The sequence below is a fragment of the Silurus aristotelis genome (genome assembly GCF_946808225.1).
Source record: "Silurus aristotelis genome assembly, chromosome: 28".
In the NCBI taxonomy this organism is placed as follows: domain Eukaryota; kingdom Metazoa; phylum Chordata; class Actinopteri; order Siluriformes; family Siluridae; genus Silurus; species Silurus aristotelis.
Window position 1 is genome coordinate 16,739,576 of NC_139601.1, and position 13,423 is coordinate 16,752,998.

The following is a 13,423-nucleotide window of genomic DNA, read 5'->3' on the forward strand; positions in this document are numbered from 1 at the left end:
CATAGCACTTGTTTGTATTTATGTGAATGATATCCTTGGCTGCACTCCACACTTTACAACTGGATAGCTGAAATATAAGTAGATAATTGGGGCTTAGTTGGAAATAATTTCCTGCATGCTTTGCCTGTCAGATCATTTTCTATGAAAATGAAAGTTCCTCATAAGAAATACATTCATTACTCTGCTTTAGCCATACTGATGACATGGGACTTATTTGTTAAGTGATATTTATTATCATAAACATAATAATTGGGCACAATACCAGTAGTAATATTTGGGCACATTTTTAAAAAAAATCCTTTTTATGAGAGAATGTTGATTAATGCAGAATCTGTTTGGAATATTTGCCCAGTTATAATTAATTTAATGCACCTCCTAAACAGAGCGTAAATAAATGGATTAATGGTAGAATTTAGAAAAGTTACAATAATAACTATATGAATAATTTCTGCCTGTAGTTTAATAACACTTCCTAATAAACTGTAAATAAAATACGGAAGTAAACACGCCAGAAACACAGACACTAAAATCCCGAGGACTTTGGCTGCTTTTCTCTCAGATTTCATGGAGTGGGAGGTGATTTTCTGTGTTTGAGGTCGTGTGTGATTATTAAGCTCTCTGATAGCAGTGGCGTGTTTCTTAGCGATCATAAAAACCAGACTGTACAATATGATTATGGCAGAAAGTGGAAATATAAACGAATATACAAGATCAATTACAGACCAAACCTTATTTAGAGAAATAAAACACTCTCCAGGACACAGTAGAAAAAATTATTAAACTTATATTGAAATAGTAGAATCTCATCCTGTATGCCAGACACACACCAGTTAGAAGAAACCACAGTGCACATTATCCTTGTAGAGATTGTGTTTATGTAAAAAAAAAGGGTGTGAAAGACCCAAATAGCGATTCACAGCGATCAGAGCGACATTATAGATGGATAAGACTGTGAGAAAACTGCAAATTAACCAAAAACGAATGCAGGCACCAGTCCCAAAAATCCAGCATGACTCGATCCACCAGACTGTTATTGGAATCAACACAAAAGCACCGACGAGGAAATCCGACACGGCCAGAGAGAGCCCGAGGATGTTGGTCGGCGTGTGAAGCTGCTTGAAGTGAAGAACAGAGATGATGACGAGCAGATTTCCACACACTGTTAGAAGAACCACAGCAGCTGAACACACGTACAGTAAGATATAAACTGCAGGAGATACAGATCTCTCTGGACAGGAGAAATGCTCACAGCGATCCGAGAGATTTAACTCCGTCACGTTCATGAATAAAACATTTAAAATACTGTATGTCTACAAGAAATTAAAAGAATAACACAATAGAATTGGTGTTGCCTTTGAAAAACAGTACTAATAGGTGATAGCACAAGCCATCTGTGAGGTTTTATAGCGTTCTATCAGACCTCGCCCCCCCAAGTTTGTTTAACAGTCTTATTCGTATGATCTCATCGGTTGTGGGAATTTTTTTTTCTGTATTGTCTATCTGTTTTTTTTATTACTTCTTTAAGTTCTTACTAATGCTATTAAATGAAAAATATTAATACATTTAGAGTAAAAGGGAGAATGATATGTTGAGGACTGCACAGCTTTTGCCAGAACTTCAGAAGTTATGCTGCACTTGGTTTCTCCGACAGAAAGCCTCAGGCTGCTGAAGAGCAAAGGCGAGCTCCTCACGATCCACTACCTGGTATAAATTCCCCTGGCCCCCCAGACTTGTGTCTGACATGTCATTCCGTAAACAGTCAGCCAGGCCTTCAAACCGCCTCATTAAATTTTCGTTCTTTTGTCTCTGACCAGGCCAAACATTTTATTTCTATGAGGCTTGTCCACTTGTTTTTGAGGTCAAATCACATCTGAAAATTTCCTATTGCAAACTTCATACTTGTGCTTTCTGGGGAGGAAAGAGCTGGTCTTCACTGGGGATTGGGGTAAATCAGGGCACACCTCTTGGCCTTACCTCTGGTCTTAGATCTTTTCCTTCCGATCCTTGTATCCACCATTGCCAGAGTCACATGAACTATTCTTTCCATGGTTTTAGGAGATCAATATGGTAAATTTGAAGTCTATCGCATTTGTATGACCTTCCGTTGGGTCGTTTGCTAGACCTTGGTCCTCTTTCTTAGTTCGAGTATCCGGCATCACTCAATGTTTTTTAAATTGTTAACCATCAATTACTTTCACTTGGTCAAAGGCATGTCTGAGGGTCTTGTTTTTGACCTCTTTCAAGAGGAAATCTCAAGATGAATCCGTGCTTAGGATGAAAGGGGTCACTGCCTGTATATTTCTGATGTAAAGTTATCATCCGTCCTTCTTTAGCCAATGCAACACACATTTCATACTGTTTCATTCCTTACTACTGCAGAACCAATCTACAAATATTTCCCCCACTAAGGCATGAAACTCCAATCAAGGGTGGATGGGTGAACTGAGGGTTAACCCCCTGACCTCCACTTTATCCTATTGTCACACACCTTACAGTACCTTTACCAAGTATGTAGTTCCAGATGCCATGAACTGAATGTTATTTGCCGTGAATTTAATGATTCTATAGACAGTGTTCTTTTCATCTCATGAGTCCATCAAGGCCTGATGTGTTCTCCTGTATATACATACTGATGCTTGTTAAGGTCTTTCTTGATATTAAAAGGTCTGTAGCAATTCATGGTTTCCAGATTACTGTTTTTGCTTCCATCAGAAAGCAGCAACCAGAAGGAACCAGTGGTGGTCCTGGCAGCTGCTGGATGGCAAGAAATCACAAAGCCCATCCTCCTCCAACCATGACCAAACAGCTGCCACACACACAAAGAGCTCCAGAAAGGATTTCAGATTGTCCATGAGCATCCAGTGGATTGGCTCCATAGGGAGAGCAGTGCTAGATGTTTTTCTTTTTTATGGTGAAGAAGCACAAGGAGTTTGATGATCTAAATAAGTGGTGGGGCTTCTTTAGTGGTGACCTTGGTGTCTTTCTTTAGTCTAATGATTTGGCAAGAACCCTGGCAGTGAGGGTGTGGAGGAAGACTCTAGACACAGGCAGAACTTTAACTGCGCTCTGGTCTCTCATTTACTAGACAATTTTAATTGCACTTTTTCTTTTTTATTCAATCAAAATCAAAACACTAAACACAAACATGTTCAGTCTGGACTTGCAGTATTTGCTTTTTCAAGTTTAAACTTTACCTGCTGGTTTGCCTCTTTGTCTAAACATGGAAATAATTTTTATATTTGATTTAGCCTGTTCTAATTTGTGCTAGTGAATGACCCAGAGATCTGATAATATTCAGATCATTTTCAAGTTGAATGTCATTGCCCAAGTCTGAAAGTACTGCTGCAACAGGCCCAGGTCCTAACCTTAACCTTAAACCCTAGACCATGAAAGATACCTAGACATTTAACAAAGCCAGAATGTTTTGCGTTACCCTTGAACAATGTAATACACCCATCTTCCATTAGCACAATAACATACGATATTCTTTAAGTACATTTGTCATTTACATTTACGGCATTTGGAAGACGCCCTTATCCAGAGTGACCTACAATTGAGCAGGGGGGGGGGGGGGGGGGGGGTGTGTGTTAAGGGCCTTGATGGTGTGAAGGCATACAAGGGCTTTGCTCAAGTAGCAGTTTGGTGGTGTTGGGATTTGAACTTGTGACCTTCTGATCCACAGTCAAATGCCTTAACCAGTGAGCTACCACCTTCCATAATGTGTCCACAGCAAAAATTACATGGAAATAATGAATTAAAGTTTAAAAAGGCAAATTCTTTTTAAATAAATGTTTTAAGATTAAAAGCACAGACTTGTTGATGTAAACTATTGTGAATGTAGTGCTAAATAATTAATTTCATTCTTATTCTGAGTATGAGGAAGAATTAAAATGACTATACAAATAATATGAAAAAAAACCAATATTGATATTATATAATGTGATATATTTATACTGTATATAATAGGGTGTATATTTCATAATAGTATATAATATAATAGCAATAGTTATAACTTCTAAATGGGAAATGAAAAAAGCCCATTCATGTGAGAACACTGATTAATGCAGAGTTTGCTTGAAGTATTTGCAAAGTTACAATTGATTTAATGCACCTTCTAAACCACGGGTAAAACAGAGCGTAAATAAATGGATTAATAGTAGAATTAAGAAAACTAACAATAATGACTATTTGAAATGTTTCTGTCTGTAGTTTAATAACACTTCCTAATAAAGTGTAAATAAAATACGGAAGTAAACACGCCAGAAACACAGACACTAAAATCCCGAGGACTTTGGCTGCTTTTCTCTCAGATTTCATGGAGTGGGAGGTGATTTTCTGTGTTTGAGGTCGTGTGTGATTATTAAGCTCTCTGATAGCAGTGGCGTGTTTCTTAGCGATCAGAAAAACCCGACTGTACAATATGATTATGACAGAAAGTGGAAATATAAATGAATATACAAGATCAATTACAGACCAAACCTCATTCAGAAAGAAATAACACTCTCCAGGACATGTTAAAAAGGTTAAAAAGCTTAGATTGAAACAATAGAATGTCATGCTGTATGCCAGACACACACACCAGTTACAGTAAACCACAGTGCACATTATCCTTGTAGAGATTGTGTTTGTGTAAAAAAAAGGGTGTGAAAGAGCAACATAGCGATCCACAGAGATCAGAGTTACATTATAGATGGACATGACTGTAAGGAAAATGCAAATAAACCAAAAACTGATGCAGGCACCGGTCCCAAAAATCCAGCATGACTCAAATGTCCAGATTAACATTGACGGTATCAGCATAACACCAACGAGGAAATCCGACACGGCCAGTGAGAGCACGAGCATGTTGGTCGGTGTGTGAAGCTGCTTGAAGTAAAGAACAGAGATGATGATGAGCAGATTTCCACACACTGTTAGAAGAACCACAGCAGCTGAACACACGTACAGTAAGATATAAACTGCAGGAGATACAGATCTCTCTGGACAGGAGAAATGCTCACAGAGATCCGAAAGATTCAACTCCGTCACATTCATGAATACTGTATATATAAAAAAAAAAGTCTCCAAGATAGTAAAATTAGTATAATTGGTGATGCCTTTGAAAAATATGAATACAAATCCAGGAATGAGAGTACAAGCCAACTCTGATGTTTTTATATATTAGAATTTGACCAAACCCCCCCCCCCCCCCCCCCCAGTTTCATTGGGAGTTTTAGACATTGGATCTCATACAGTGTTGTTAAAGAATCGTTTGTCATTGCTTAATTAATAATGCATGTAAGGATTCCACAAACTGGAAAACAATTGTACCCAGTTGCCATGGATTTGGAACAGGCCTCCCACCCTCGTTCACACTGTCATCCTCTTTGTGATTAACCAGTTTTCTGGAATGGCCCACTTTGTCCATTACTCAAGCTGCCATCAGCCAAAGAAACCCTAACCCTAACTCTCTGCCATCCACTACCATGAAACTTTCCTATGGGTACCAGCCACCACTGTATGAACACATTTGAACAGGAAGCAGGAAGCCTTTGTCCCATTGGCATTCATGTTATTTCAGTGTTGCCACCACACATCGAGAACTCCTGAGAGTTCTCTGCATCCACCCAACATTCCAAATCTCTTACATCAAACCTGTCCGAAAGCCGAGATGGCCGACCACCTAGCCCAGACAACAGCAAACAGCTTAAGAGGTTCCTGGGCTTTGCCAACTTTTATTGGCCATCATCAGAGGTTATAGTGCCTGTTGCCAGCCTCCCTCCCATGGGCTCACCTCCACCTGCTGGAGCTACTCCTGGACTGAGGGCGCATTCCTAAATCTAAAGCACTTGTTTACTGCTTTCAGTTTCCCCAGTGGCCCTCCACCAGGAAGGATATTCAGGACTTTTTGACCACCTATCCTACCTGTGCTTACTCAAGGAAATAAGAGGCCTGCCAACCACTTGACCAACTCAGTCATTCAAGACAAAATACTCCAACAGTTTGATGATCTCTTCTACATCCCACTCCTTCTCCATCAGCCACTGGCAACCAGAGTCTCTTAGTTTCTGGGCTGCCACTCTTTAACCTGCATAAGGGTTTCAAAGTGTTTTCTGCTCAGATCAAGAAACGTTTGTTATTAAGTTTGTTAGGGAGGGAAATGGATTTGATGAGCAGAAAACCTTTTGGTTGTTTTACAGTCATTCTTCACTCACTCATTACTGTAGAGCCTTAACATGGGAGTTTGTAAAAATACTTTGGAGACAGGCACATTTTTGTTGAGATCCAGGCACTCATTTATTTAGTGTACACTATTCAATGCACTTTCAAAACCAAATACAAAACTGGTTTGTCACAGACTCAGAGGTTTGAATAAACCAAGGTCAAGTAAAATTTGGCTCTGCACCCATTATTTGTTGTGTTTGTGTATTTTTGTGTGTAAAGTTTAACATTGGATTGGACCTTTTGATTGGTTAGTCAGCTCCACACATCATTACTGGATACTTGAAATTATATTTAAGTATGAATTTGTGGCCTAATTGCATTGAAGGTTCTACATGTTTTTTCTCTTAAATAATTGACTGTGGGAGTGAAAGTTTGAGGTCATTTATAATCCAATGTAATCATATTATTTTATGTTTGTGTTTCTGCTAGTAAAAGTTCCTGAGATCTGACAACAAAACAGGATCCATGACTCATTGGTTATAGTTAGGTAATAACTAGGTAAATAGGTAATAGTTTATTTTTTACATTGTACAGAAATGTACCACATATGCACTATATGGAGATATTTACTTGACAGCTTGTGTCTATGGTCAGAATACATCCTCCATCCTGTTCCTTGTTACCGTCAAACACATTTATTAATGCTGGCAAATGGAGTGAGTCATTCATCCTTATCTGGCCTTTAAAATGCATGATTATATCTGGGTATCTGTACAACACTGTAGAATTGTAGATTTGCAAAAAATGACATGTGCGTTCCAGGACATCATTTAACAAAAAATATTCATTGCCTTTAAAAATATTTCATTAAAATATTGATAGTAGATAATGAAATACATTATGATTATATATTATATTATATTAATGATGATTCAGTAAAGCTGATTTAGTTGCACTAAAAAAATTTTAGTAGAAGACATTTTTTTATGGAGCATATGTTTGGCTTAGGAGCTTTAAAAACAGGAAGTGACCCTTAAACCTGAACTGTTCAGAAATTCTGTGAGTGGAAATTGTTACAAGCAAATAGGTATTGATGGTTAAAGTGGTAAATGACCTGCTGCTGGCCTCTGATCAGGGCTGTGTCTCCTTGTGTTATTTGATTTTGGTGTAGATGTCATTAAATTATGCAAAAAATAGTTACCTTTAAGTTGGATTATTGAAATATGTATTAAAATGTACTATTAAGTGCATAAACAAGCTCCAGCTGCAAGAGCTCTCAGTAGAATCAGACTAGAAGATACTATTACATCACCCGAACTTTTCCACTTTACATTAGCTCCCAAAGAAATGGCATTGATTTGAAAATACTGCTATTGACATGTAGAGCACTGGAATCTGCTCTTCAAAATGCCAAATTATTAATTAAATTAATATAATTAAATTAATGTACAACACTTTATTTTACAGAACAAATATTAATTACCATTAAATGTGTTTTATTATTATAATACATTAGAATATATATATATGCAAATCTGATTTATTAAAGCTGTTTAAGCTACACATATTGTAAAAGCCATATTTGGGCACAACATCAGAATGATGTCTGAAATGTCATGAAAGCACATTGATGAATGCAGAATCCTTTTGGAATATTTGCAGAGTTATAATTAATTTAATGCACCTCCTAAACCACGGATAAAACAGAGCGTAAATAACCGGATTAATAGTGGAATTGAGGTATGCAAAAACAATAAGTTCATAAAGGATTTCTGCATGTATTACAATAACGTCACCTAAAAAACTGTAAATAAAATATGGAAGTAAACACGCCAGAAACACAGACACTAAAATGCCGAGGACTTTGGCTGCTTTTCTCTCAGATTTCATGGAGTGGGAGGTGATTTTCTGTGTTTGAGGTCGTGTGTGATTATTAAGCTCTCTGATAGCAGTGGCGTGTTTCTTAGCGATCAGAAAAACCCGACTGTACAATATGATTATGACAGAAAGTGGAAATATAAATGTTATTATAAGATCAATTACAGACCAAACCTCATTTATGAAGTAAATACACTCTCCAGGACACAGTAATAAATTGATGAAGCTTATACTGAAATAGAGAGCACGAGCATGTTGGTCGGCGTGTGAAGCTGCTTGAAGTGAAGAACAGAGATGATGACGAGCAGATTTCCACACACTGTTAGAAGAACCACAGCAGCTGAACACACGTACAGTAAGATATAAACTGCAGGAGATACAGATCTCTCTGGACAGGAGAAATGCTCACAGCGATCCGAGAGATTCAACTCCGTCATGTTCATGAACACAGCAAATGTTAAAAGTTTACAAGATATTTAAAAATAACACAGTGCCATTTATCTCTGCCCTTAAATAATATGAGGAGTTAAAAATCTTTATCTAATATACGAGCACAAACCCGCCCTGGTGTTTTTATAGCTTACAACTTTGACCTCCCCCCAGTCTGATTGACAGTTTTACACATACTGTATGATGTCATACGTTGTTGAAACAAAACTGTTTATGTACGTATGTGCTTTACAATTCCTGTGAGTACTTTTTATTAAGAGCCTCTTTCACTTAATTACATCGACACAAATAAAATCCAAATTGTATATTTAGTCCAGCACACTTTTAGCACAACTTTGGGGGCAATGCCCAATGGAAAAACTCTATTCAAATAATTACATTTAATTTCAAGCAAAAGAAAAACGGCCATAATCAACTCAAGTTGGCTTTATTGTCATTAAAATCATACACGGTGCAGTACACAGTGAAACAAAACAACATTTCCCAAGGGCCATCATGCAACAGCAAACAAGATGAATTCATAAAGAGCCACCACGGTCGTGTCATTAGCAAACTTAATGATGTGGTTCGAGCTGTTCATTGGTACAGTCAAGGGTCAGCATGGTGAACAGCAAGGGGCTGAATTTACAGCCCTGAGGGGCCTCAGTGCTCAGACTGCCTGAGGTCTTACAGTCAAAAAGTTTTGGATCCAGTTACAGAGGGAAATGTTCAGGCTTAGGCTCAGCTGTTCCAGTCATGTGCTGAGAAATGATACTGTAGCTGAAGTCCATGAACATCATTTGTACGTATGAATCCTTGTTTTTCAGGGTCAGTTAGAGTGTGGTGGAGATAGCATTGTCAGTGGAGCGGTTTTCGCAGCATGTAGTGGATCCAGTGTTTAAGGCAGCAGGTTCTTTATGTGCCTCTTTAAGCGCTTCATAATGATGGGATGGTAGTCTTTGTGGCAGAGTACAGAGGGCTTTTTAGGCATGTTGGGACAACATTGCAGCACAGAGAGGGATGTTGAAGATGTCGGTGTGAACATCAGCCAGTTGCTCTCCACATCCCCTAAGCACTCTGCCAGGAATGTTGTCTGCTCCTGCAGCTTTCTGTGGGTTGACTCTGCTTAGACCTTTACTTACATCATCAATGGATAAACAAAACACCTGGTCATTGAAAGGAGGGGTGGTCTTCCGCACTGCCACATCATTCTGCGCTTCCAATCGGGCGTAGACGCTGTTTGGCTCATCTGGAAGGGAGCCATTACTGTCACGGGCAGGTGATGATGTCCTGTAGTTAGTGAAGGCTTGGATCTCCTGCCACATGCGCCGTGTGTCGCCGCTGTCCATGAAGTGTTTGTGGATACTCAGGGCATGTGCACGCTTTGCCTCTGGGACGGTTTGGCCATCACTGTTCTTAGCGCCACCTTGTCGCCTGCCCTGAGTCTCGGGTCTTCAGGAGTGCACGGACCTCTCCAGTCATCCACGGTTTCTGGTTGGGGCATAAGATGATGTACTTAAAGATGGTGACATCATCAATGCTCTTGCTGATGTAGGTGGTCACTGATGATGTGGACTGATGATGTTGCTGTTGGTTGCAGCTTTCCTAAACATGTCCTAATCAGTGTATTTAAAGCAGTCCTAAAGAGCAGAGATGGCTCCTGTTGACCAGGTTCTCACCTGCATTAGAACTGGTCTTGAACGCCTGTTGAGAGGTCTGTATGCTGAGATTAGCATAATAGATGTGGTCTGAGTAGCCAAGGTGGGGTGGGGCTTCGCCCAGTATGTGCCAGGGATGTTTGTACAAACAACATCCAGGGTGTTTTTCCTTCTCTTCATTCTGTCTTCATTCTGATGCTTACACTTCCTCATGCACCATTTTCAATGCCCCCTCCTCGAACCAAGCCAAGGTTGTGTTCCACAGATAATCATTAATGATGTTGTTGGGGTTATTCTGTATTTCTGACGTGTCTGGCGATGGCACACACGGACACCTGTAAGACGGGCTTCAACATAACCATAGCACCATTTGTGACCCACTCTTCAAAGAAGGTGCTGTAGGAGAAGCAGATGGCCAATTGACATTCCCACATAGTGGTAGCCCATAGCAGGGAAATTATGTAGGCCACTTTCATTTCCGAGCTGCATTTGTCACTTTGGAAATTATTGTGACATTTGTATTAATGTAGTTCTGGTGTAGTGATGGTTAGTTTCATGAGGTTTGGCTTTGCATGATTTAATGCAGCTCATTGTTCTGTTAATGGGGACTGTATTTGATGGTATTTATTTTATCATATGAGATTGTAAAGTATTTGAGTGGTTTAATTGCCAGATACCAACAAGTGATTTATGCATTAGTATCTTTCATGCATTTGAGCTGCTGGAGTGGGATCAGAAAAGCACTCCAGCAAAACGCTTTACAGTTTTATAAAGATGGGCCACTTGATGACCAGGGCACAACTTTTACTCCACCACCAGGGACAAAATGGAACCTGAGCCTCTGTCAAGTCAAGTTTATTTCTATAGCGCTTTTCACAATGGACATTGTCTCAAAGCAGCTTTACAGAATTTAAGAACTAAGGTAAATTATGTGTATTTATCCCTGATGATGAAGCATGGGGCGAATGTGGCAAGGAAAAACTCCCTTAGATGTTATGAGAAAGAAACCCTCAAAAGAGGAAACTCATCCTCATTTAGGTGATATCAAGAGTGTAATTTTAGACTGTAATTATAGACTGACACCACTGTCTGATGTGTCAGTCTGTAAAAGTAAAGAAACAGGAACGCAAGTAGAAATCACACTGCCACTGTTCTACTGGACATGATTTGGTATGGTATGTTTAGTGAGGTCAGTCAACAGGCTGGTGACGCCATATAAAATAGACAGAAACCTCTGATAATAGCCAGCCAGCTCCAGGAATTGCCTCAAGCTTTCTTGGTCTTGGGCGACTTTTTTGTGATTAGGTAACCAGTATGGGCAATAATGCAACATCACACCTGGAGGAATATCAACAAGGTGCTTTATGAGGTTAATGTTACTGGATAGGTGAAAGTACACACCAGAAAATATCCATTGCAACTTGACTTGTTTTCTGGGATGGTGAAATATAGCCTTTACAGAGAACAGGGGTGAGAAGGGTTGCCCTTTTTAGACTTCCCTGCTCCTTCCCTTCCGAAACCACCCACAATGTCAAAATATAATTTATAGTTCCATATAGTTTATAATACCTTTTTTCACCTGTTTACTAAACAGTTTGTATCCTATTGTATTAAGTTTATGTGGATTTAATTTTCATTTTAGCATTTGTAACAAATGTAATGACCCATTTCCAACAAATAATAACATTATAATATACAGTATGTCATATTATTGATGCAAATCTAAATTGTTGCAGTTGTTTTAATTGCATAATGTTACATAATATAATAGCATTATTCACTTTTTCATGAAAGAACATTGATCAATGCAGAATCTGTCTGGAATATTTGCAGAGTTATAACTAATTTAATGCACCTCCTAAACCACGGATAAAACAGAGCGTAAATAAACGGATTAATGGTGGCATTGAGGCCTCCAATAATAGAAAGTTGATGAGCAGTTTCTGCCTGTAGTTTAACAACATCACCTAATAAAGTGTAAATAAAAAATGGAATTGAAAACACCATAAACACGGACACTATAATACCGAGGACTTTGGCTGCTTTTCTCTCAGATTTCATGGAGTGGGAGGTGATTTTCTGTGTTTGAGGTCGTGTGTGATTATTAAGCTCTCTGATAGCAGTGGCGTGTTTCTTAGCGATCAGAAAAACCCGACTGTACAATATGATTATGACAGAAAGTGGAAATATTAATGATACAACAAAATCTAGTACAGTCCAAACCTTATTTATAATGAGAAAACACTCTCCAGGACACATTAGAAAATTCATGGAGCTCATATTGAAATAATAAAATGTCATCCTATATGCCAGACACACACACCAGTTCGAATAAACCACAATGCACATTATCCTTGTAGAGATTTTTCTTGTGTAGAAAAATGGGTTAGAGAGAGCGAAATACCGATCCACAGCGATTAAAGCGATATTGTACATGGCTACGATTGGGAGGAAACTGGAAGTGAAAAAAAAGCAGATGCAAAAACCTTTTCCAAAAATCCAGCATGACTCCATTATCCAGATAAACAGATACGGTATCAGTAAAGCACCGACGAGGAAATCCGACACGGCCAGAGAGAGCACGAGCATGTTGGCTGGAGTGTGAAGCTGCTTGAAGTGAAGAACAGAGATGATGACGAGCAGATTTCCACACACTGTTAGAAGAACCACAGCAGCTGAACACACGTACAGTAAGATATAAACTGCAGGAGATACAGATCTCTCTGGACAGGAGAAATGCTCACAGCGATCCGAGAGATTTAACTTTGTCACGTTCATGAAGACAGCAATATAAGGACATTAAGGATATTCAGAAATAAAGCAGTATATTAAAGGCTGTTTCTTTTGAAAAGTATTAAGTCCCAAGTTTTAATCAAATACATGAGTGCAAGCCAGCTCTGATGTTTATATTGCTTAGAATTTGACCACGCCCCCAAGTCTGATTGACACTTTTACATTTCTCCACCTGTTTTTTTAGCATTTGTTACGTGTAAGAAACAAAATATAACAAAAGTCTGATAAAAAATGTTTCAAATTTATTAATGAAGCAGTGTGTGTGTTTTGCCATGTTTTATACCAATCTGGAAAATAATTATAAAATGTATTATATATTATATTATAATTATATTGAATTTTATTATATTTAAAGCAACTGTTGCTTTTAACAATGAACATTGTAACAAAGCAGATTTACAATTTTATATTAAAATTTTGTTCAAATTTTATGTTTGACATCATAATTGTTGTAAAAAGCCCTTTGTTTATGGACATTTCTAGCTGAAATGGCTGAAAACTAGCTGGAAGCGCAGAGTGCA

At 38.5% G+C, this 13,423-nt stretch overlaps 2 protein-coding genes and 1 pseudogene across 3 annotated transcripts; all 3 read right to left on the minus strand.

Annotated features, from left to right (window-relative positions):
* Window positions 1-302: 302 nt before the first annotated feature.
* Window positions 303-5,034, minus strand: LOC310722192 (trace amine-associated receptor 13c-like; the record flags this gene model as incomplete). Its single annotated transcript, XM_083534564.1, has 2 exons — window positions 303-372; window positions 4,112-5,034. 2 exons carry the CDS (start codon window positions 5,032-5,034, stop codon window positions 303-305), a joined length of 993 nt encoding a protein of 330 aa, XP_083390690.1.
* On the minus strand, window positions 492-1,283 carry LOC310722252 (trace amine-associated receptor 13c-like; the record flags this gene model as incomplete). The annotated part of the gene is made up of 2 exons (XM_083534609.1): window positions 492-728; window positions 1,029-1,283. Coding segments are annotated over 2 exons (492 nt in total), but the record flags the coding sequence as incomplete, so codon positions are not given.
* A 6,860-nt stretch (window positions 5,035-11,894) lies between the features above and the next one.
* Window positions 11,895-13,025, minus strand: LOC310722161 (trace amine-associated receptor 1 pseudogene; annotated as a pseudogene). Its single transcript has one exon. The product of its transcript is annotated as a trace amine-associated receptor 1 pseudogene (transcript).
* Between the last annotated feature and the right edge of the window lie 398 nt (window positions 13,026-13,423).